Source organism: Photinus pyralis, unplaced genomic scaffold (assembly GCF_008802855.1).
Source record: "Photinus pyralis isolate 1611_PpyrPB1 unplaced genomic scaffold, Ppyr1.3 Ppyr1.4_LG6, whole genome shotgun sequence".
In the NCBI taxonomy this organism is placed as follows: Eukaryota; Metazoa; Arthropoda; class Insecta; order Coleoptera; family Lampyridae; genus Photinus; species Photinus pyralis.
The window spans coordinates 33620717-33647651 of record NW_022170663.1 but is presented as its reverse complement, the minus strand read 5'-3'; the positions used below and the strand labels follow the sequence as shown (position 1 = coordinate 33647651).

Genomic DNA, 26935 nt, shown 5'->3' with positions numbered 1-26935 from the left:
ACGGCAAATACAGTGCGAATATGCTACTTTCTTAGTACGGACGTGAACATTTGCAGGTTATTGCATTATCGAATTAGCGTACTCGCGTTTGAATAATTTGTTACCATGAAAGCGTTGGAGTCCAAGGTGCAGTACTTCTCTTGGGTATACGGGGTATTAGCAGAGTTCACATTAAACGGCAACCGGTAAATAGTTTAAAAACAAATAATTTGTGCTTTTGCTAGCTGTTAAAGTCAGAGTTATTATGATAATTTATTTTTTGACATTTACTTTCAATGAACAGTCTAGGCGATACAAAAGTTCCGATTGTATTGTTTATTTTGCAGTCGTAGTTATCAAAGGGTGAAGCGTCGTGTGTGATTTTGTGAATAAGTGGTAAATTACTCTCCGTTGAGTTGATTTATAGCCGTCAAGTAATCTGATTGATTATGTAAAATAAGTGTACTGGTGGAAATAGTTTGCGTCGAGATGGATTTCAATCAAAAAAGGAAAGTAGTAGGAAGGAGGTGGGAGGATCGTCAGGCAAGGCGCGTTGATCCGTGAGCGAAGTTGGTTGAATCACCTGTAAATTACCGCAGTGCGGTTAGAAATAATACAGGGCTAACTTTTATATATTTATTTTTTATTTATGTCTGACTTTTATTTTTAAGTGGGCGGGGTTTCAGCCACTGCTTTACCAACCCAACCCCCCATACATTTACAAATGTCCATGTCCGAATCCGGATTCGAACCAGGGACCGAGGTCGAGTTTCATCTCCACTGCGCCACACCGCCACACGGGTCAGCTATTTGTGAGACATCCTAATAATCGAGAGCGTGTATTACTTCCGGACAAATTTCGTGCTAATACGGTAGTGAAATTAAGTATGCATAAAACAAATGCGAAAGATTTAAACGGGAATACAAGTTCTGGTGATCTTAAATTTCGAGACATAATTTACGACTTAGAAACTATTACGGTAAATGCGAGCAATAGCGGAAGTCTGAAACGCAAAACATTAAAATTGTTTGACCTTAAAGTTACATTCCCAAATCAAGGATCTTGTTGCGATACCGACAACAGCGTAAAATTCGACGCGCGAAATTAAATTCGGAGACCCTCGAAGCATGGATTTATAACATAATATAATTATTCGGCACTGCTGAAGCGGTCGGTTGATTTTTATACGGCATTGACATTTCACATTTACCGTCCATAAACCACTGATCAAAGGTGCCATTCATTATACGAGACCTGGAAATTTGAATCGCCTGTCTTTTTGAAGAGTTGGATCAATCAGTATTTCGAGTTTGAACGAACAAGATACATCGCCATTCATATTGCTGTATGATTAATTAATAATAATTAATAATTAAGGTATTAATTAATTAATCATGAAGGTCTTGTATTGAAATTAGTAATAAAAGAGGGGGTGTTTCTAATTTAGATTTTTTATCAGTTAAATAGTAATCGAAAACTCTTATAGTTACTAATGATACAAGTTCAATCTGAACATCATAATGAAACGCGTGGGCGCAGTACCTAAACAAGTTAAAAAGTAATCGTAAACGATTTACATAAAGCGCATTTCCACTTGCATTCATTTCCCATTATTGTAAGATGCAACTTCTATTAAAATCGTAAAAATCCGGCCGCAAATATGAAAGATAGCGTTGCACATGGGTAATCCATTTTTGACGTGCTACTTCAATTTCAGTTTATGAGAAGTGCCTATGTATCAAATTTCGTTTAAATTCTTCCATAAATAAAAAAGTTGGCACTGCGCATGCGCAAAACCAAATTTTGAAATTGGCGTTTGTTTTCCTTTATTCGAAGTGCTTATGTATCAAATTTCGTTTAAATTCTTCCATAAATAAAAAAGTTGGCACTGCGCATGCGCAAAACCAAATTTTGAAAGTGGCGTTTGATTTTCCTTTATCCCAAGTGCCTATGTATCAAATTTCGTTTAAATTCTTCCATAAATAAAAAAGTTGGCACTGCGCATGCGCACAACCAAATTTTGAAATTGGCGTTTGATTTTCCTTTATTCCAAGTGCTTATGTATCAAATTTCGTTTAAATTCTTCCATAAATAAAAAAGTTGGCACTGCGCATGCGCAAAACCAAATTTTGAAATTGGTGTTTGATTTTCCTTTATTTCAAGTGCCTATGTATCAAATTTCATGCAAATACTTTTATAAGTAAAAAAGTTTGCAATTCGGTTTATAAATGGTCGAGATGCGAAAAGGGCACTGTGAATTTTGAATCGATTCGATTCAACTTTTGGCATTGCGTATTATATGGCTAAAGCTATGCCCATATTGAATTTCATGCAATTCAGTTCATAACTAACGGAGATGTAAAAGCGATCGAACATTTCTAAACAAAGTTATCGTTCACACGGACAGATAGATGGACAGACAGACAAAGGAACAGACGGACAGACCAACAGGCAGACGACAGATAGCAATGCAAAATTATAAACGATCTCTAGGATCGTTAATAAACGGCAAAAGTGTAAAATTATGGAACATGTAAAAAACGGTTTTTTGTTTTTTTTACAATAACTTTTTTTGTAAGCGGTACAGAAAAAATTCCTTCCTTGGTACAAGACTCGACACCATAACGAACCCAATAGCGAAAAAAGTAGAACAATAGCTCTTAAGATAAAGAACTAGTAGCGTCGCAAAACGAGCGGACGGACGGACGGACAGCCGGACGGACGGACGGACAAAGTGGCCACAATAGCGCATTTTTTTTTATTTTTGTGGAAATGCGCTAAAAATACCGGGACAAACGCGGGAAGTTTCATGAAATTCTGATCACTTCTATTATCCGGCCAAGAAATTTATTTTTAAAGTTCTGCGTGCGCCCAAATCTCTTCGGTCCTGTTTAGCGATGTGCCATCATGGGGTAGCAAAATGGGAATTGGCATTGGCCCATCGTGTTGATCGGATTTTTGCGTGTACCTAACTACCCCCAATTAAATTTCGTCGCTGCACTCTATGTGCGAAACGGCATAAATTGCGTCTGTCAAATTATCCCCCGTCATAATATACCGTCCAATATTTACTTCGTATGCGTAAAGTGAGAGAATAAAAAGGGCCAGAGTGCGATGCGACCATGTCATAATTGATATTCTCGACCGGCTTACAAATCCAAACAACAATACGTTTGGCTGGTATTGGAGATTAGCATAGAAGAGGCATATTATAATAAATCTAACAGAATGTGACATACACGGATATGGAAAGTGTGAACAGTCAGCTGCCGCCTCTGGCAGGGATTTGACCAGGGGGGTTCTTTGTGTGTTAACTGCAGGGGCGAGCCCTTGGGCGGGATTTTACATAAGTATAGTGCGCCTTATTTAAACCCAACATTACCAACCCTACACGTTTCATTTAAAAATAAGATACAATTAAATATAGGTACCGACCGACCAGTATTGCCAATTAATTAATTGTATTGGCTAAGAGTGAAATGCAATTTTTATGTAAGCCTTGAGTGTCAAAAAAAAAGAAACATTACCGTTACTTTTTGTTGGCCATGACATCGTATGTGAGTTACTGGTTTTTTTTTCGTGTAGAATTTTGATACAAATGAATATAAAGTACGGTCAAGAAAAAAGCCGCTTCTAAAGGATTATGATAAATTAACTTCGGACGATTCCACGTGGATTCCTGGCATTGTATTCAGAAGCGTTAGGTCCATTCGGTTTACTTTTCACATTATAATTTATGGCATTCAACATTTATAATTCACTCTCCTACATTTTCTAAATTAATAAATAATATAGACGATATAGGTACGCTGTACTATAAACGGTTTTGTCTGTTTTCATGCAGGGACAGCCGATTGTTGCTATATATCACTCGCAAAGCAAATCGCATCACTAGCAAAAAGTCACAAATCAAAGGTAATCTTTTTAGTCATCTTTAGGCTGTCGGTGCTACTATAAAAATAGAGGTGTTTACTACTCCTCCTGATTCTGCGAGAAACTATAATGTGCTTATTACCTACTCGGGTGGAAAGACTGGAACTCTGCTGAACATAACTTATTAGAACTTTTTGATACTGATCTAAAAATAAGAAGCATTTCAAAAGATTTAAAGAAGATTCCAGCAGGTTTCAAGCATTTTGAGAGTAAATTTTAAGATGTTAATAAAAATAACAGGACTTGAGGAGGTATTGCGGGCAGATTCTGCGAATGATTTTAAAGAACCCAAATTCTAATACTACTTTCGTAGAGCTTTTTGAACTATTCTCTAAAAATGCATGGAAATGCCAATAATTTTGAGATTCAAATGATTCGAAGTTTTCATGAAAATTCTGTAACCAATTTAAGTTTCCTATATTTTAATGAAAAAAATACTCCTTAAAACTGCAGAAATTGTAAAGCGATATTAAGATGTAAATTAGAAGATTTCGGGTAGATTTTAAAGCGTTATCAGGAAGATTATAAGGAATTTTAAGGACTATTATTAGGATAGATTAAATTTTCCAGAAAAATTGAAAAATTATAAGAAATTTCAAGCAAGGAAGACTATTTCAGCAGAATTTTTCGGGAATGAGTATTATATGAAGGTCCCTAAAGGATTTACAAAGTCATCAATATACCACCAATAATTTTTAAATGTTAACGAACTATAATTGTACCTACTTATTACTACAATACATAATGCGTTTCTATTTTTTAGCATTATTTCCTCTCCTAAGAGAAGTATGTATACGCATCTTCTTCGAGCGACAACATGACATCTTCGGTACTTCGTCTTGAAATATTCACATTTGAAGTTTTGACCCCACCAACCGCGTCTTCCTCTTTCCGTTTGTGGTTTTTCGAAGCCTTCGTTCTCTATATATTTGTTTTCATTTCCTACTTCCTAATTCTTTAGTTAGAAAAATAAACAAAATTTTTGAGCGATAAGCGCAACTCTTATCTACAACTGGAGAAAAACATGAGATAAACTTTTCAAATATTTCGCAAATAATTTCGGGACGTTCCTTACCCTATGACACACAAATTCTTTAGAATTACAGAAACTAATTACAATGAGGCTATAAAAACAAACATCAATCGTCGTCTAAACTACGTAAATTAACATTTTTCCCTCCTAAATTGAACTGATTGAAATTAACCTCAATAAACACAACACAACTTAGCAATAATCCATCGGTGGCATCTGGACCTCCGCCGCACTCACTTCAATTCTATTTTCATCGTGTATTTGTTTAAACCTCTTTTTCCTTCTCCTCATTCATTTGCTTCTCTGCCACATGTAACTCTTCTCTCCCTGTTACTTTTATTAATAAATTATCTTCTAATTTGCACCTTCAAAGCCGCTGCTTTTCAATTGTTTCCTGTCCTAATGTCTGTAATTCTTCCGCTTCTTGGTTCTCTCTTATCCTTTCCATCGAAAACAAACATATTTTCTTCTATTGGATTTACCAAAATATCATAATCTTTTTCTTAACTCCCTCCCCCCAATCCCTTTCTTGATAAAACATGCAATTAGATTATCCCATGCAGTCTGGGTCTGCCACAATCTAAAGAATGGCTTCGTATTACTTCTTTGATTTCATTTACGCAGCGCAAAGGATTTAAAACAACTTCCAGTAATTGCCGTGGGTCAGATTCCTTTCACGTTACAATTTATCCTCCCGAAAAATGCCGCTCCCTTCAAAAAATATGGACATAGACCGCTGCAACGGTACAGTTGACTTTTTGTACCGTTAACTTCGTGGTGAATGCCAAGGAAAAATGTCCATACGTATTAAGAACTCTAACAAACCATTGTTATTATGCACTGGAATGAAACGTCAATGCTCCGCTTCGTTGATATTAAAATTTTGCCCAGTTAATTATGCTTTATGGTGTGAGTAATTGCACCAATTAATGACGAATGACGTTGTGTACAAAATATTATTTATCGCCCATGTTTTGCACAGCCTTGATAAAACGGCTTTTAACCGTTAGCGATGCGAACCAAGAAAAATCGTTGTTTATCACAACGAGTTTTTTTTAAAATTCAGTACATTTAATTCCATTTCTATATAAAGAGCGTCTCCAAACCGAAAATGTTCTCTCGCGTAAATTTTATCACCTGTAAATAAGTGACTGCTCCAAATTAGGCTAACATCCGAATTCTAATGTAAAATTGAACCTGTAGGTAACTCACTTTGTCACCTATTTAGTCACAAATCGTTTCTTCTGAAATACGCGATTGATAAAAATAAATAGCAGCCACGTCCTTGGTTGAAAAGATAAAACCCTGGCATTTTATGGAAAATATACGCTTTGTTATCGGATTTATTTCTGGGCATACTTTTATTTCTGTTCACTATAAAGCGGTACATGTGTAAATCTTGCTATTTTTACGAAAATATAAATTCGAACAATTACTTAAAAAAACGACTAAAGCGACCATGGCGTTCAAAAGATAAGAGAAATATTACTTCTCGACCAGTCCAATCATTTCCTTTTTTAAAGCAGTCTCTTCCGGCGCTCCGGTTTAAAGATCGTCCGAAGTTTTGACGCCGCTAACCACTGTCGGTCTCCTGCCATAAAAACGTAGCGCGTCGAGAGATATAGCGCGCAAGAGTGATTTCTGCCGCGGTCACTAAATACGTGAGGCGTAAGTAGTGTTGCCGCGAGACGAGACGAGACGAGACTCGAAGGTCTCGTGAGACCAACTCAAAGTCTCGTCTCGCCCTGGTTCAGTCTCGTCTCGTATCGTCTGGTCTCGTTTGGTCTCGCGTGATCTCGCCATACTATCAAAAAAATGCTATAGAGCATATAAAAGGCACAACGAAGGCATGACAAATAATAATGACCTTCCTTATCTATCTGCTAATCACGAAACATAAGTATGCGTATTTTAAGGATTTTCTTTACCATTCTGTAGCTAAAAATATTAGCTTCCATAAAATGTATTTGGTAATGTAACTAGGTAGGAAAGTCTCACTGAATTCTTTCTTACTTACATACTTAAAGATAATCTGTCCAAGTTATTTTGTAAAATGTTACTTTTATGGTCTTAACTACGCGGTAAATATGTAAGTACCTATACCTACAGTAACTGTATTTGTATCTGTCATATGTCCATAATATACATTTTACCTTTCGCAAGAACACAAAGAAGTGTAAACTCATGTATAGCATTTTAGCCCCAATATGGCGACCAGAACGAACTACCAATCAAAAGCTGTCGAAGGCTTCCTGGATTTAAGAAAAATTACACTTGTATAACGCCTATGATAATTAAGTCCAAATCAGTAAGTTCAGGAACGGTTTATGGAAACAATTGGAATTCGTGCCACTTCAATGGATTTTCTTGATTAAAATTTAAAAAAAAACAGTAGGTACAAATAAATACAAAAAAAACGTCGAGACCAAACGAGAGTCTCGCCGAGACTGATGGTTTGGTTAGTCTCGTCTCGTCTCGAAAAGTCTCGTCTCGGCGGCATCACTCGTAAATGCGCATTTATTTCAGTTACTTAAGTTTTTGTACGTCGTCGTAGTTTTGTGAATATAAAAACTGTTTGTGTTGTAATGATACAGTTTTGCGCCAGTATAATTAGTCGTTATAAAAGTGCAGGTCCACCAACACTGTTTATTTAATGAAGTGCACTGACGCTCATCATCAGAGCCAGCAATTAACAAGAAGAAATCTGAATTCAACAAAAAGAAGTATGAGTGACATCAAGATAGTTTGAAAAGTGGCATTGTGTTGTTTATTGCCCTCTGTACTGTTTAATGAACATTAAATTTGTTTCGGTTAGATTTAATTTAGGTAGTACTGAGGAAAAGTGGGGTTTAATTTTAGATTTAAGGCGTTTTTTAATTGTATTTAAATGTTGTGATTTGTGCTTAAGAACCCAGTAAATTTAGAGTCTTGTGTAATTTGGGCAAGCCGAGTGTGCGATTGAAACATTGTTTGGAATAGTAAATGCGATTCAATTTTGTTTGTAAATTTAGTTCTTCAGGGCTTTTGAAGTCATTTTTTACTGTTCTGTGTGACATTTCAGTATCTTTGGGCCATACTGGGCGACCAGATGGCTCACACAGCATATCTTGATCTTTGATATTTAGAATTTACTTATTTGCCAACTTTGGGTTAAAGTTTAAAGGCAACCAAATGTATAATTTCTTCCAAATCTTTACCTACCGTTGTTATATAAAAGTAGAACGGCGTTCTATAACTTCTAAAATAATTATCTTCCGAACAGGACAGCCAGTACAAAAAGGTAACTATTTGAAATTAATGGATCAAGAGCAAATTAATGACGCATTAATTAACAAGACAACAAAAGGTGAAAAGTGTGAGAAAAACCCATTCAATTTGGAGACTAATGAGATTTGGGTAATTATCGAAAAACGTTATCTAATTTATTATTTTTAAATTAACGAGACTTAAAAGGTTCGGTACTAATTTTTCCGCGCCCCGAATACTCACCAGAAAATTAATCTCGCGTGCATGATCGACCGTCACGCTTTTTACGAGGAAAAAATCCAGAAAAATGACTGGACAATTGCCACCAATTACGTAACCTGTCACTCCGGTATCGGATGCAAAATAAATCATCAAAATCGAAAGGCTGTCCGTATAAAAGATAAATATTTAGATTTATCTGTCGCATCATGTTCTTATATAACAAGATTATATTGAAAGATACGAAGTGAATAAATATTAAAACGGATTAGAGGCTGCTACTACAAGGAAGTTACGACTCACAACAGAGGGTTTTTATTCTAAAGTTAAAATGTGGTCAAGAAGTATTTATAATCTGATTATAACAATCCGGGAGGGCACGAGCATGCTATACAAAATCGGCTTTCACGCTTCTTGAACTTCTCTCAACGTAAACCATGAAGTGTGTCCCAAAAACTTTGTGAATCTGAGAAAAATAACCGACATTTGTATTTTCAAGAGGCTCGCCCTTTGTGTCACGTTTTATTGTGTCGAAAGTGATATATTTCGAGGTGACAAGAAATTTCTACCTTTTATGCTTGTTTTTAAAATAGCTTCTAGTCGAGTTTAATGTTTTTCCTTTCTTGTTATTCTCTAAACATTATTGTGTAACTGGCGACATCGTGTCTGTGTCACTGTTTGATCGTCGCCAATTTTACACCTAATTTTTCCAAAAGATTTCTTGTTTCGAATCTCGATTTATATTCACTTACCTAGTCTAAGATACCTACATATTACCTACCCGGAACGTGAAAGGAGGTAAAACAAAGAAGAACATTATAATAACTTGCATTTTAACATGCAGTGGACACTTTTTGAATGGATACTGCGAGAACCAGACATACCTACAAAACAAACCACCGATTGTAATTTGTAATTTTGGTACAGAAAAACAAAAGGGAAGTTTACTTTTAGCATCCACGCGCGCCCCAGCGACCCCCACTTTAAAAGTGTAATATGCACTCCCCAAGAGTGACATCATTTTAAAGGCCAGAATATTTTTTTACACACAAGATGATATTTGTATAAAAAACATTTGCAATTGAATTTCTAAAAAATTTTAAGAAAACGTTCAGGAGGATATGCGAAGAAAATTGAAGAGAATTTCAAGAGAATCTTATCCAAATACCTCTAGGAAAATTTAGAGAGTACTAGAGAATTTCGAGGGATTTCAAAAAAATTGTAAAGATATTTCATTGCAAAATTCAATTATTACTAAGGAATGTCATGGGAATTTAGGTACGAAGTATTTTCCAAAGAATAATTCCAATGAAAAATTAAAAGAATTAAAAGTTTACAAGGATTTCAAAGAGACGGTTTTAGAGGAAACCTCGAGAGTTTTAAGAGAACCTGAGGAGTTTCAATTAAACTTAAAAAATTTCATGAGAATTTATGAAAAGTATCAGAATCAGGAATGTAAGAAACATGTTCATAAAAAGAATATTTTAAGGGAATTTAAAATAAAAAACTGCAGAAGTTTAATGTGATATAAAAGGAATACTTTCTTCTATTCTTTTCTGTTTCTTTAGATCTCACCTCGTCTCTTCTGATTCATCTGATACTTCAGATTCTTAAGATACATCGGATAATCCGGTTTCTTGGGATCATTCAAATTTTCAGATTCTCATATATTGGTATTCTTTCTTTTCAAATTGTTTAGAACCGCAAAGTTCTTCAGATTTTCTAAATTTCTCTATACTCTATACTTCAGATTCGTAGACTTTTTCATTCAATGCTTCCGAACATTAGATTCCTTTTTAAATGTTTTTAAATTTTAGACTTTAAGCTCTATTAGGTTCGTAAAATTTTTGGCTTTGTTTGAATTTCTCGATTCTTCAAATCCAAATTTTAGGTACAGCACAATCGTTTAATAGGATTCCATATGAAGAAACTTTAAACTTGACCTTGATCACACACCTCATCATCACTTTGATAAGCAACGTTTGAACGGTGAGGAATTTTTGGACCTTGGCTGGTAACAAACCTTTGGACTTTGAACGGTGTTTGTAGTTTTAGTATCTTCTGACCTTGAAGTTGTACCTAAGTGTGCACATGCGCCATCTGACGTGCACAACCTTAACTGATTGTAGTAGACCTGTCAGTCTTGGTGCAGTTATGTGGAGTATAATACAACCAAAAGCTGGTGTGTTTTGTGGTATTATAACGGATGTTACAACTTTAATTCCTCTACACCTCCTACCTCTGGCTATTCTTGATACAACATAATTAAATAGCGTGTAATGTTCCTAGGGGTCTATGAAGCCGACACGACAAACATTGACTTACCCTATACTTACCGTTGGAAAAAAACTACAAGCAGAGCCATCTACCTTTCAAATTGAAACGATGGACGTTTCGCGGCACTTTTGAATTTGGATGGCAATCGGCTCGATAGGGATGGCACGATTGAACTCCTACGTTGTGTAATCGGTTCTTATATGTGTTGGGACGTGAGACATAATCGGGAAGGGAATTAAATAAAATACAGAACTTTTGTGCGTAAGAAATGACAAGAACAAATAAATATATTACGCACACAGAAGACCATGCCAGGGAAACCTTCTACGGTACTAAAACCCCGGCATAGGCCACATAAATACATGAAATAAACCACCTACAGCAATAAAATGCAAGAGAAAACACACATAAATAAAACATCTCAAACTGTATAGATAAAAATCAGATAATCAAATCAAATGCAATTAAACAAGTTCAAAAAAACAAAATACACAAGACATCATAAATGCAGTGGAAAACATGATAAATCAATTCAGGACAAAAACACATCAAAATACCTGTACGATCAATTGAGCTAACACAACTCGTAAAATAATAAATTGCATGTACATAGGAAACATGTAAATGGTGTGGCTCTACTCCAGCCTTCCGTTAACATCATTTAATTTAACACGAAAAGTACATGTGAAAATGCCATTGGGCAATAGCAAGTATTCATGTGAAAATCGATTATCGCTCAAGCAGAACATATTTTAAATAGTGGAAATGTTAATGAGAGGGTCCCTACTCGTATTGCTAAGATGCTAAGAACTGCAATCCGCACGAGACGAGTAGGCAACAGATACAGCGACAGGTCGAACTGTATTAGGTACCTACTCCACGGAGACAGAATGACCTACTCGCAAACACAAACATCGAAACATTAAAATAAAATAGCCGCACGAATCAGAAAGTAACAGATACACCGAACAATCAACTGTATTAGGACTTCCCCCACGGAATAGTTACGGATCAGTCGGACAGAGCAACATCGCATCGATAATCAACTCCTCGTGGATACAGAAATAAGTACTTAATTAAACAAAATAATGGCATAATCATCTGTACAGTATTACAAACCTGAACGCGTGATGCATTCCGTCGACCTCGTCGCCATCCTCTTCATTCTCCTAGTTTCGTTTCGAAAATCCCATAATATTCGGCATCTGCGCAAAACGGTCGAGTGGTTATATACAGAGCATATCACATTTTTGTTTCAGATGTAAAGGTGTTCCCTAACCATAAGGATGGATATCACAAGCGGGTGGTTCTTGTTATGTAATTATATGTAGAGTGCGCCGGCTAGCTGTTAGTAAACCTCTTCTGGCCTCTTCAGGAAAAGGATAAAGGTGGATAAATTACAATAATTACAATTACAATAATACTTGAAACGGTTCTTATTTTCTTTAAGATATCTCTGCTGCAATAGACTAACATTTTTGGTAAGTCACTCAATGTATGTCAGGTGCTAAAAGAAAATTAATTGTATTTTTACAAACACCCTATACAATAAACAAGTTGTAAATCAGCATATGCATGATTAAAGCGCATTTTTGGTAATGCAGGTCAGTATTTTATTAGCGAAGTTTAAAATTATCGATCTCAGGAGTAATTTTGGCTGCGTTAAATAATTAATTTTATTTAATTTCAATTGACGGTACGTCTTCATTTTGTAAAACAAATCACAAAGTAAATAATAAGTTTTTATACTGGTAGCGCTATCTAACGGTAAAATTATAGCACCTTCGAAACCCATATCGAAATTATTTTCTTCAATTATCGATCTCACAAGTAATCTAACTCAAAATAGACTAGTGCCTGCACATCTACACTATAGCAGAAAGCTTTTAGTGAAAATTTGAAGTCTCTAGCTATTGTAGTTGTGAAGATCTAACGCGGACAGCCGGCCTGCCAGCAATAACGAATATAATAGCGTATTTTTTTCAAAAATGCGTTAAAAATAGAGCAAACTGCAATACGCAATACATTTTGAGAAATTTTAAGCGCGGATCTAAAACATTACACGCAAATGGCGACTACAAAAACACCAACTTAAAGCAAAAGCGCAAGTGGATGGTTAAATCTCTTTTACACAAATATACGACATTAAATGGCGCTTAAACAAAATATTTTTTAAACTGTTTGGTACTTAAATACCAAATAACTACAACGCTGTTATATTCTCATATGACGGGAAACTACGAAAAGTGTCAATACTAAGACGCAATTAACTAAAACTAGTGATCGTGCACCAGGAGTTTTAGATGCGTTCTGGTTACAACTTCCAATCAGAATAAAAAGGATGCACGGATCGCTTATAAACTTCTCGCTAATTGTTTCATCGACGTGAAATTGAAATTGCCTCCTCAGCTGTGCTCTGCACGGACCGGTCACAGAATCCTCTTAGGTGCCCCGCCTTGCAAATTTTCAACGTTCTTGTTTCCTTTCTTCCATAGAAAATGAGTTGACCAATTTATTCCATTTTCGTCAGGAGTTGCACAAGAATCCAACTGTGGTTCCCTACTGTTTTTAGTCTTAGTATTACTAGATTTGCCTTCTACAGCCTCTTGTAACATCTTACTTTTGAAATTCTCATGAAATTATCTTGAAATTTAATACAACCGCTCTTTAAAAATTCTCTTGAAAGGTGTTTAAAACGCTGCTTTCCGGGAAATTTCCTAAAATTAAATTGAATTATTCTTCTTGAAAAACTGAAGGAAAGATACTAATTGCCATTTTCTATTTTTCAGACAGAGTTTCGTTTATGTGCAGCGTGCGGAGAACCAATCGGTGATAAATTTTTATTGGAAGTGTCAGGAAGAAGTTGGCACACCAGATGTCTGAGGTGCTGCGTATGTCAATTACAATTAGATCGTCAACCGTCGTGCTTTATACGAGACAGAGCAGTCTACTGCAAAGCGGATTACGCTAAGTAAGTACCGTTTCGGTTAGTACCCAGTGCCACTAATTTATGGGCCTCCAGTTATATACAAACATCATTAAATTGACGGTAGGCAGTACTGACCAACTGTCACAAAATTGCGAAAACACCGTCCTCGGTTGATGCAAGAATGTATTAATTAAGTTTTAATTAGAATCATTAAAAGAAAGAATCTTTGACGGCATGTGCAAGAAACAAAATTGGCAACTCGTGCCCATTTTCGTAACGTATTCGGTCGCGGCGTCTCCTTTCCATTCTGTTATTATTTATTTTCATCGTCTTGTCAACGTTAATATCTTCTCTGCTATATGTACACGCGTGTATTATTATAAAGAGTTCCTACGAACAATCAAATTTATATTCAATACATTTTTTTTTATTAATGCCGAAGATTAAAAATATCAAATTTCAACTGACAATAGAAATATCACAACTAACAATAAGACGTATAAAATATATAAGCTTTGATGTGTAAAGACAGATGGAAAAAAATTCGGTCAGAGTATAATCGTTGCAGAAGAGGATGACTGGTCGATTCTATTGGACCTCCACGAAGAGGTTCCATATTCGTCGGCTCGATAAAGAACAACATTGATGTATGATTGTCATTTAGATAGTACGTGTATCATTTCCGATATTGATTGAATGAATAAATGTTAACTTCGACAGACTTTTAAAATATTTTTGTCCGTACAATGGTATAGGCAACGTACCGGAGGATTGATGTACCAATTCGAAATCTATAAAAATTAAACAAACAACTGTCAATTAGAGGAGATAATAAATTTGGGAATCCGCTGGAATCTACCAAAGTTGTTAAAAGCTTTGAATATTCATTGAGTAAACTAGTTTCTTTTTCTATAAGTCATTACCATTGCTCTTCTGGGTCCAATCGAGCTATGTATCGGTTAATGAGAGCTCTAATTCCCCTAATTTAGTGATTTTTATTCGAGACTGGCGGCTTTGGACACGCGAATGACCATGTCTTGTACCAAGAGTGTCAACTTTACCATCTCTTACACTAAACTTCACTTAGCGTATTTTAAATGCTTGTACTCGCTAACTACCAGCTCGTAAAATATGTTTAGTGACTTTTTAAGTATTTGGTAATTGTTTCATTAACATTTAACAATTTTCGGTAGGCGTTTATTGGTGCCACTGGTTTTATATGTCTTGTAACTTAGGTTATTCATCTTTCGCTACTATCATCATTTTATGGAACGGGTCAGTCGATGTCGTTTACCATTTCATCTTTTTAATACTTTGTATGCGGCTCTCTCCTAAACACCAACCAGAAGTTAAAAACCACTCAGCACAAATTTTAATACCCACAATTAAATTTTATGTCCAGTTTTATTTACCTTGTGGAGCTCTTGCAGATATATTTACTTATACCTACCTTTAACTACCTTATAGACATCTATTGCGTGTTTTCGTTTAATGCCATTTCCTGTACCGATAAAAACCATCATTTAAATACTTGCGCAAATAACGGGATACGGCCCCCGATTATCTAAAATTGCCCATTGCTACATACGATCAAGTAAAATTATTGAATATTGACCATTGGTTATAAAGTTTGGTTAGCTTACCTGTCGAGTCTAAATCTGAAATGTCGATTAGCCGACACTTAACCCTGGTAGAATCGGTTTTGCGTTTTTTACCAAGGATATGGTTTCTCGATTTTTGTTTTTTTCAGTATATTTTAAGTCTCCCTAGAATTGAAGGGTCGACCGGGACACCTTTGCTCATATTTTGTGCTAATTTGTGCTACATGCATTGAAATTTTGTGCTATACGTCTTTCGCTATAGAAACCGTTGCACGTCATTGATTTGTGTATCAATTTCAGACATATGCTGCAACACTGCAACATGTACAAAAAAAAACAAGTGTGCGAAATCTATAGAAAACTTGTCTGAAATTGATTCATAAATCAATGACGTGCATCGGTTTTTATAGCGAAAGACGTATAATCACGTTGCTGGAAATGTTTCATATGACACTTCACCCGAACATTTCGCTTCCGGATAATTCGTACCCGGACAATTCGCACATAAAAACCCCGGAAAAATGCTTTAAATCGTCATATCTGATATCCCTACCATGTGTCCGAGATGAAAATGAACAACATGGGAATCTCGGAATCGAAAACCGTTACAAATCCGGTTTACTGGCAAAAAAAGTGACAGATTTAAGAGGTCAATAAAATGCCGTTTAGACAGTTACAAAATTATGCTTACTTCCCGAGATATTCGAAAAAAATGTCAAATATCGTGATTTCTTATTATTACATTTTGAGGTTACTTAAAAAAACAAATAACAGACACTTCCTCAATGCACCTTTTTTAGTTTTACGATATTCGAAATCCTGGTGTTGTGTGTTCATTTTTATCGTGAACACTCGGTATACTAAAGAAAATTGTTCATATACACCTACGCTGAGCTTAAGTGCAATTTTAGTTAACAGTCGAGTACGAGAATGTGGTGGCAATTCTGACATTGTCTTGAGAACGCAGAAAATAAGAACAATTAAGTAATACCTATCCTTGAGACTCTGTTAGTAGGAACATCAAATTGTTACTTAAAATAATATGTACGATAATCTATTCCTTTGGATCGCTTTGTACATATTAAAATGGAAGTAACGTACCGGGTGACCAAATAGTAAAGCGCAACAGATTTGCATATAAAGGGGGTTGAACCTCACTTCTTTGCAATAAAATGTTAGTAACTTTCTGAGTGAACTTTGGAACTCTCTAACAAAATAATTAACGGACCAACGGCTAGCAAATTTTACGGTGACTTACTTTTCTTTTCGATTTTTCTGAAACTTCAAAGATGTGCTTTGATTGCTTGATGAAAAAAACCAAATAGTGAAAAGCTTCCATTTTACATTTCCCTTTACACTCTTTACAGGATATCGTGTTTCTAATTTTCGCTATAAAACTTCAGAACAACTAAATAGATCAAGTTCGTGGCCACGGTCTTTGTGGATTTCCCTTAACTTGATCTCGAATCTAATATAATGAGTAATAACATTATACGGCACAATCTTTTATATTCAGTTCATCTAAAAAATAATCATAATGGACCCACTCATTTGAAGGTTCTCTTTATTGATATCTGGACGATTCAACTTTAAATGAAAGAAAACCGATTTATTCTTCAACTCCAATTCTAGTGAGTCATCAGTGGCAAAATACATGCGATACAAAACGGCTTCAATTTTTTGCAAAGGTTGATATCTTTACGAAACCAGAGATTCAGCTTTTCTTAATAGCTTTGTTAAAACTCCAATCTACAAAATACTCAAATTTTTCTTGTAGCATTCAAATCTTAATTTGACGTAATTAAATCTATAAGATTTTACCTACTTCGTAAACAGAGTGTCCTTGTAGACAACGCTGCAACACCAACTTGGCTAATAGCCAAAGCATAAAACACACGAATAAATTTATTGGCGCTACCACTTTACCTTAACTTTCCTTCGATGTCACCTCTCCATACCTATGTGTTCATCAGCACACCCTGTCACTAACTCAGTGAATAAATTAGAAGAAAAATTCTCAAGACGATATAAATATGAATGAATCTATAAGTCTATGTACAGCGTGGCCCTTATGTATGTAATATACAGTGTGAGCAACAATGATTGAAGCGTGCGTCATCACCGCTTGTTCCTATTAATATCAAAACTACCTTCTTTGTATGGAGTTGTATACGAAAATGACGTTCTGCGCTGTCAGAGTGACGTGCGTCTATTCGTATTTCGTATCTTGTATCAAATCAGCATATGCTATGAGCGGCACATTGCCAATTTAGCTGAAGCGGCACGCTTCAATCTTTGTTGCTCACTCTGTAGTATATATCTTGGGAAATATCGACTGTACCTATACAAAATCTTTTTATAAGAAAGTTGTTTAACATTTTATTTCCCTTAATAAGGCAGCATTCAGTTGTTCTTATTTCAGAAAACAAATGAGCAACGAAAAACAATTGAATTTTTTGAAATAGCAATCTACCCTTTCATTACGCTTATTTGATAGAATTTTTGTTTTTCTGTTCGATGACGTGACATATTAGAACCCTTTATAAAAATAAAAATTATTATACACATCAATATATTAATCTAGATATCCTACATCAAAATAAAACAAATGAACGTCTACGTTTCTTGAAGACAATACGAAACTAAAAATATTTGCTGCAGCAATTTCTCTCTTTGCGTTACATCATCGAAAAGAGAAAAAAATCTCTATCAAATGAGCCTAATGAAAAGGTGCACTGCCATTTAAAACAACTATAAATAAACTCTTGTGCAGATAAAGCGCATTTTTTTAACCGAAATAGCTTTTGTTTTGACATCACCCATGGATATATTTTTTGCAGACGTCTCAATCGTCCTTTGTGAGTACCCTCTTCCGACAATCCGTTCTTGAGGTATAAGGGAAAGGGAATATACCCAATCACGATAAGAGGTCGAGGAGGAAGGCTATCCCCCCCCCCCCCGTACTTTGATAAGAGGACAGAAAGAAGAGCAGTAGTTGGTAGAAAACGGTTCCTTTCGTTAGTTATAGTTTCTACAAACTAATTATTTCGATGAGACCTTTCATTAGAATAACATGAAGGGTAGAACATGTGTTTACCCGCCCCCCCCCCCCTTATTTTCTAAGTTTAACTTGGCACCACTAAAGGCATTGCGTATGCAAAATTTGTGTTACATAACTTTTATATAACAACATTTGTTATACATTCGTTATTTTCCGAGATATATACTATATTCTATACATAATGGGCACCCTGTATATGACATGTAATAGTTACGAGGTTTCCTTTTTGTTTCTACTCGTACAAGTCACTGGTGATTTGGTGGACAATTGACAGCCTTCGGCAGGTTTTTATCCAGCTGCAAGGACCGTCTTTTGCTCTATTTCTACGTAATTGGTTTTATACACAAAGACGATATAGTGTTTCAATAAGGTAATAATATTTAAATTTAAATGATATGCCTTTAACCTTTAACCTTGCATTTTCCTATTGTGAGAGTTCCTTATGGCAATGTTACTTTATCTCCTTTATATAACAATATTATTATATTTATCAATTTAACAATGGTACTGCCTACCACTGCTTCCGGCTCTTCTGACAACAGGGGGGTCCAAGAAAATTTAATTACCCAGGTATCTAACGATAAATCACTATCTTTTTCCAATGTTGTCACTGCATCGGCGTTTCCGAAGAAAAATCAAGCAGTAATTTTTCCTGCAATCGATGGTCTTGCGGTTAAAGAGTATGTAATTGCTACGGGTAAAGTCATAGGTCCCAAAAATATCCTTTTTGCTTCGAGAATGAGCAACAACAGGATTTGCATTTATTTTACAACAAAGGAATTAGTTCAACAGTTTATTGAAAATGAGGGGGGTATTAACGTAAATCAGATTTTTGTACCAGCCAGAAAGTTGATTCTGCCCGCCAAAAGAATTATATTATCCAATGTTTCGCCCTGTATTCCCCATTTCGTAATAGAACAAGAACTGAAGAAAAACCATCTGAAGTTACTATCGCCTATGTCGTTCATTGGAGCCGGTATTGGGGTGGAGGGTTATCTACATGTATACAGCTTCCGACGACAAATATTCATAGCATGTGAATCCGAGGACGAGTTTGATTTTCCATCATCCATCGTAATTGAGTTTGAAGATGAAGAATATAGGATTTTTTTATCCGATGACAAGGTTAAGTGCTATAAATGCAAAGAGATGGGTCACATAGCATCTAAATGCACAAGATTTGAGTCCAGTAATAACAATATACAGGTTACTGCAATCATAGAGTCTAATAAACGACCCCACCCACCTTCAACTCCTACATCAGTAAGCGCTCCACTTTACAATTTCGATGAAATTCAAGTAGTGCCAGAGGAAGAAAGGGAAATAGACTCTTCAGATGTCACGAATAATTTAGAAATCTCTTCTCAGTTCCAAGTCGAGCCCTTCGTAAAACCAAGAAATGTAAACACTTCAAAACCTGTTGCAAAAAAACTCAAAGTGGGATCATCAGCACCCGTAACTGAAAACTATGAAGAAGCTAGAAAGATTTGGGATGGTAGTGAGGTGCAGATGCCATTGGATTATTTAACCTTTTGTGATTTCATGGATAATGTAAAAGGTTCTAACGCTCCTTTGGAAGTTGCAAGAAGATATAGTGAAGATATAAACGGAATTATCGACATTATCAAGGCTGTAATCGTCGTTTTCAGTCAACGAGCAATAAAGGAACGTTGTAAGAGGTTAATTAAATACTTACAGAGAGACATTTATAAGGAAGCAACTGGTATATCTCCGTCACAGTCCCTTAGTGGATCAGAAAGAGATCTGCGATTATCCACGGAGAGTATTGAAAACACATATTAACTGACGAATTATGGACTTCTTGAAAATTATGACATTAAACGTTAAAAGTATTAAAACAGATTACAAACGGATAATATTGAACGGGTTTTTAAACGTTAATAATTGTGACATTTGTTTTTTTCAAGAAACAAATATTGATAGTATGAATGACGATATGCACCTCTCATCTCGGTATAATTTTTATCATAATCTAGCTACGGAACCGTACTCCGGAACAGCCATTGCTGTTAGAAATCAGCAAAACGTAACAGTCCGTGATCACAGGGTTATTTATCAGTCATATGTCCAGCGAATAACCTTACGTATTAATGAGGTGGATTGGACACTGTGGAATATATACCTACCGCATAACGTACCTGTCGCTCTGGATATTCTAAATAAATTATCCTTATATATATATTCTGTTACCAAAAATAGTGACACAGCCATACTCGCCGGCGATTTTAACTGTACTTTAAACCCAATGATTGATCGTCAAGGCTCCTTGGAGAGACATCCGGCAGTAGCTGCATCTCTTCGAACTATTATAAACTCTTTTTCCCTGGAAGATTGCTGGATTCATCTTAACAACAAGACTGGGTATACTTTTTACACTTCTAATTCCGCTTCTCGATTGGATAGATTTTATATCTCGCAAAATGTGCTGATGAACCTGACAGATATCCATATCAAGCTCTCCTTTTCGGACCATCTAGCGGTTGTCACTTGTTTTAGGGTGAACAGAAAAAAGAGCAATTTTCGAGCACCATATTGGAAATTTGATGACTTTTTATTGGACGATCCTAATTTTGTAGATACAATGAATACCTTCCTATCGCATGAAATTAACAGCAGGAGTCAAGATTGCAATCTGTTGCATTGGTGGGATAAATTAAAAATAGACGTGAGGGACATAGTAATATTGTATCAGCGCCAAAAAGACAATACGGAGCTATTAGAACTCAATCAACTGCAGCGGGAAATTGAAAAATTACAGGCAGACAACTCTCACTCACGCCACAGCACAACAGACTTGAAGACAATTTTGAAGAATGCCCAAAACTGGTACAAAAGGAGGAGCGAAAGAATTCTCCAAAAAAATAAATTAGAAGGAGTACTCTACTCAGATCGACCTTCCTTGAGTAAAAATCTATTCCAGCAGTTTAAACCACTCAAGAGCCTTTATAATGCAGGGGTTTTGGTGAATCGTCCTATGGAAATTTGTTCAATAGTAAAGCACTACTATGATGAAAAATTTAATAAAACAGATGGGCATCTGGATAAAGAATCCCGATTATTCAAAGGGTTAACAACTTTATCCGACACATGCAAAGACTCCTTAATGCACTTTTTACACCGAGCGACTTCAAACAAGCTTTATTTTCACTTAATAAGAGGAGTGCTCCTGGAGGGGATGGACTTACTGCGAGGTTTTACATCACCTTTTGGAACAAACTTGAACAGACATACTTTGAAATAGTTACCCAGAGTCTAAACCAAATGGCCCTGCCAAAATCCATGACAAAAGCTGTAATACATTTAATTTACAAAAAAGGCGACGAAAATATCTTGGATAACTGGAGACCGGTATCCTTATTAACTACCGACTACAAAATCTTGGCAAAAGCAATATCTCTCAGAATTACCAATGTAATTGGAAAAATTGTTATGGCTGATCAAAGCTATGGAATACCCGGAAGATCAATTTATGACAGCCTGCATCTCCACAGAGAAATTATTTATCTGGCCAACAAATATGATTTACCACTTGGAATAGTCAATCTGGATCAAAAGGCTGCATTTGACAGTATTAGGCATGATTACCTGCTACATATTCTCGAAATGTTTAACTTGGGGAGTTTTTTCATTAACGCTGTGAAGTTATTATTGTAACGTTATTTATAAATTCGGGTTCGATTTATATCAATATTTATTAAACAAAACTAAAACACTATAAAATCCGTACAATTTATATCGATTATTTATATCACACACTTCGAAATTTATATCAGCTTTTCGCGCTCTATGTTTCGTTCGTACTCGATCTCGTTCGATAGTAGACTGCCGCGATGTTCGGTCCGCAACCATTTATACACGCAAGCAATGTAAGTCCAGTACATTCTCGAATACGCGTAGAAAATTCCAGAGTGCCAAAGGCGACGTCATGTCTGCAGCATTTCCGTTACACTGCCCCCTTCTTAATTCTGGACGTCTCGTTCAGAAACTGCGTTAGTATTACTTTTTAATGCCTCGTGTCGGAATCTGCAGTCAGAGCCTGCTCGACAAACACCTTTCTTGAAAAAGTAACAGTCCACAGTTTTGCGGAGGGTCGTCCCCTGTGGGTTGAAGCAGCATACTGTAATTCGAACGCTAGTGTTTCTAAAAATCACTTCGATCATGGTTCGCACTATCTTCCAGTCCAACCCATCTAAACCACATCCAATCTTCGGGATCGCCAAGCTATTTATGTCATAGTATGCCATGAGTTTCTTTAAGCTTTTTAAAGCAGACCAGAGGTTTTCATAGGTGGGTTTGCCTTCTGACGTTTTCTTTGAAACCAAGTAGAACAAAGAGCGTTGACTATCTTCCAAGCGCAGTACTTTACCCACTCGTGGTCTTTGCTTTAACAACTCGTCCATTCTTCCAAATCTTTTCCGGAATACGGAAGCTACACCTCTACCCATGCGAAGGTCTTCGGCGACACAATGGGCGATGGAAACGTTAACCGGAAGCTCAAAAATATTTTGACAAATTTCCTGAGTAACGCCAAATCGAGCTTTCTTCCGCTGGGCGTAATTTGACATAAAATCGTTAAAGTTTGGCTCGATCCCAAAGCTGCGTTCCTCTTCTCGAATACCTCTAACTTCTTCGTTGTTGTTGGATCCGGCATATCGTGCGAGTCGATTAATGTGGACAACTTTCGGTTTCCGGTGGTTCATTCTGATACGATATATCACGTCATTTATTTTCTTGATCACCTCATACGGACCTTCCCATTGTCTTTGTAGCTTGGGAGAAAGACCCCTTCGTCTCTGTGGATTGTGCAGCCATACCAGATCTCCAGCTTCAAAAGTTTCATTGGCCGAGCGGAGGTTGTATTGATTTTTCATGCGATCGCTGGCAATCTGAATATGACTTCTAGCCAAGTCGTGAATATCGTTCATCTTCGCCTTTAGTTGGTCAACATAATTTTCACCTGCGACATATTCTTCATGGGGTTTACGCCCAAACTCGAGATCACATGGAAGGCGTAGTTCACGACCCAACATAAGGCAGGCAGGAGTCTGACCCGTGGTCTCGTTGACGGCTGATCGATATGCCATAAGGAACAGGTGGAGATACTGGTCCCAATTTTTCTGATGTTCCGCCACGACTTTTGAAAGATATTTACCCATCGTTCGATTCATTCTCTCCACCATTCCATCTGACTGAGGATGCAAAGGTGTTGTTCTGGTTTTATTGGCTCCTACCAATCGACAAACATCTTGGAACAAAGCCGATTCAAAGTTCCTTCCTTGATCTGAATGGATTTCTATAGGAACACCAAAACGTGTAAAGAACTCCTTTACCAACACTTCTGCAACTGTTGCTGCCTCTTGGTTTGGAATGGCGTAAGCTTCAGTCCACTTTGTGAAATAATCCATAGCGACTAGGATATATTTATTTCCGCCATCTGTCTCGGGAAACGGTCCTGCGATATCGATAGCAACTCGTTCCATCGGACTACCAACGTTATACTGCCTCATGGGTGCCTTCTTCTTGGAAACTGGTCCGTTTCCAGTAGCACATAACTCACATTTTTGACACCATCGCCGGACATCTTCTTTACGGTTGACCCAATAGAATCGCTCACGTACCCTTTGCAACGTTTTCGTAATACCAAAGTGTCCTCCGGAAGCGCCGTCATGCAATTTTCGCAATACTTCCGACACTTTGCTTCTAGGTACTACTAATTGCAGCGTCGATTCGGTGCCATCTTCACTTTCAAGGGTCCTGTACAACAGGTTGTCTTTTAGAGTCAGGCTATTCCATTGGCCCCAATAACTCTTTACTTCAGGACTTGTGGCACTAATGTCTTGCCAGTCTGGTCTTTGTCCGTAGCGCATCCAATTCAGAACAGTTTTTATACTTGGGTCGTTTTCTTGGGCCGTTTTGATCTCGCTTGGCTTCCACTCCTCACTCTCTACAGTTGTTCGTCGCAGATGGCCAATCTTGTCTTCTATTTTAGAACAATGTGTGCAGTTGTCCTTGCACGGTCTTCTTGACAAAGCGTCTGCATTATTGTGAACTTTTCCAGCTCTGTGTCCAATCTCGCCGCAATTCCAACATCGTGGTTCACGTTTCTTTGCCAGTGACTGTATTGCTTTATTGACCTTTTCTTCCATTACTTTACTGACCTTTTCTACCACTACTTTACTGACCTTTTCTTCAAAACTTTCAGAGCCACCTTCCTCTTCGATGGTTCTTACCCGGCTCTCACTGCGAGGTTCCACCATACGTACTCGCGCACTTCCATGACTAGCTTTCTTGGCGGCTTCGAATTCTAACGCATGGGCCAAAGCTTTCTCAATTTTGTCGTGCCTAGCCAGTCTCAAAGCCTGCTGGGCATCTCCATCACGAACGGCATCGATAAATGTTTGTACAGCCAGTTGATCAAGAAAGCTCTCCGGTGCCGTAGGGTATGCCAATCGAATCAGTCTAGCGATGTCCGCTTCAAGTTCCTGCAAACTTTCTCCAGGTTTCTGCATTCGGTTCTTGACTTGGGCATAGTAAACTTGCTGAAGGTGTTTATCGCCATATCGCATTTCTAGTCGCGCTACTATTTGTTGGAAGTTCTGTTGATCCTCGGGGATGGTCCGCAACACATCCAGAGCATCTCCTCTCAGAGCAAGAATCAGGGCTGTAGTTTTGTCTTGAAGAGTCCATTTATTTGCCGCAGCCGCTGCTTCAAACTGTCGAACGTACGTGGTCCAAGGAATCTTACCATCAAAAGTAGGTGGTTTTACTCGGGCTTGCTGAACGTCGCCTTCTACTCTTGTATTTGTTTCTGTGGCACTACTAGTACGCTCTTTCGTAGTCAGTCGCAAGAATTGCTCGCGCAGCTCTTCATACTTGTGCTCAATCTCGACGAATGTTGCTTTAAATGTTTTGGAAACTTCCGTAATTCTATCTTCAACTTTTTCTTCAATTGATTTAGAGACTTCTTCGATAATCTTTCTAGAATTTTCCTCCATCTTCTCGAATTTCTCTTGAATATTTCTAGAATTTTCTTCATTAATCTTTCTAGAATTTTCCTCCATCTTCTCGAACTTCTCTTCAAAATTTCTAGAATTTTCTTCCAACTTCTCTTGGTTGCTTTTTATTTCTTGTTGCAACACCTGTTGGCCATTTTGGATTTGCTGGAGCAAATTGAGCATCGTTTCTTCCATTTTAGCGGCAGCAGATCTTGTTACAGGCATACACAAGCACAAGCACTTAATTTAAACTTACTTTTAATTAATTTAATTAATCCCACTTCTGACACCAATGTAACGTTATTTATAAATTCGGGTTCGATTTATATCAATATTTATTAAACAAAACTAAAACACTATAAAATCCGTACAATTTATATCGATTATTTATATCACACACTTCGAAATTTATATCAGCTTTTCGCGCTCTATGTTTCGTTCGCACTCGATCTCGTTCGATAGTAGACTGCCGCGATGTTCGGTCCGCAACCATTTATACACGCAAGCAATGTAAGTCCAGTACATTCTCGAATACGCGTAGAAAATTCCAGAGTGCCAAAGGCGACGTCATGTCTGCAGCATTTCCGTTACATTATACAGTGACGCTACAGCTCAGATAAGAGTTAATACGCTATTGACGAGTGCAATTTCAATGAGAAGAGGAATACGCCAAGGATGTCCCCTTTCTGGGTCATTATATTCATTAGCCATTGAACCCTTCCTTTCCCTGTGCCGCCAATCCCTAAAAGGCATATCTTTCACGAACACTATAAACATTGTGGTGAGTGCCTATGCAGATGATGTCTCAGTATTCGTGTCAAGTGACATTGATTTCCAAGTGTTGGCAAACTGCTACGCGTGTTTCTCCAAGCAATCTGGTTCCCAACTGAATGCAAGTAAATCCACGGGGTTTTGGACAGGACGGTGGAAAAGTAGGAAAGATCGTCCACTTGGTTACCAATGGAGTACTGAGAGTATTAGAGTCCTTGGGATAAATTTTCACGATGACCAAAAGAAAGACGCTGAGTATGCATTCGCAGATATAAAAACTAGAATTAAATCCTCTTTAGACCTATGGAAACGACGAATGCCCTATCTCTCTTTGTTAGGGAAGAAATCTATTGTTAACCAATCAGTTGCGCCTAAAATATGGCACGTTTTACACATAGTGCATTTCAATAAGGCACAAATAGGTGAACTTCAAGCGCTATTTGTTAATTTCATGTGGCGAGGGAAACACTGGTGTAGAGAAATGGACTTATGCTTGCCGGTGAGGTGGGGAGGACTAGGGCTTGTAAATTTGCAATCTAAGTTGATATGTTTTCGGTTAATGACTTTGCAGAAATTGTTTCCGAATGGTGAAGTGCAGAACTGGCAAATGGTTATGAACCACGTCAATGCGATAGGAGATAATTACAAAACGTCATGGCAATGGTTTTTCTTGATGCATCGAAAGGTGCAAACTGATCACTCGCCTTTTGCTTTGTCCATTGTGGATGCGGTAAATAAGTTGGATATGGAAGTGAAGGGGTTTCCTCGAGGATTGCGAGACATCAAGAGAATACCAACAACCAGTTCGAAACTCCTGAAGGAAATTAAACCACCATTGTTTATCAATCGCTGGGTTACGGTGGGTTTTA

General features: G+C 37.0%; 1 protein-coding gene across 1 annotated transcript in view; it reads left to right on the top strand.

Annotated features, from left to right (window-relative positions):
* Positions 1 to 866: 866 nt before the first annotated feature.
* The window catches only part of LOC116174605 (LIM/homeobox protein Awh), a 34310-nt gene continuing 8241 nt past the window's right edge, over positions 867 to 26935 (top strand). Inside the window, exons 1-2 of the mRNA XM_031492547.1 lie at positions 867 to 959; positions 13478 to 13659. Coding sequence (XP_031348407.1) covers positions 867 to 959; positions 13478 to 13659 — 275 coding nt within the window. The remainder of the gene's footprint in view (positions 960 to 13477; positions 13660 to 26935) is intronic.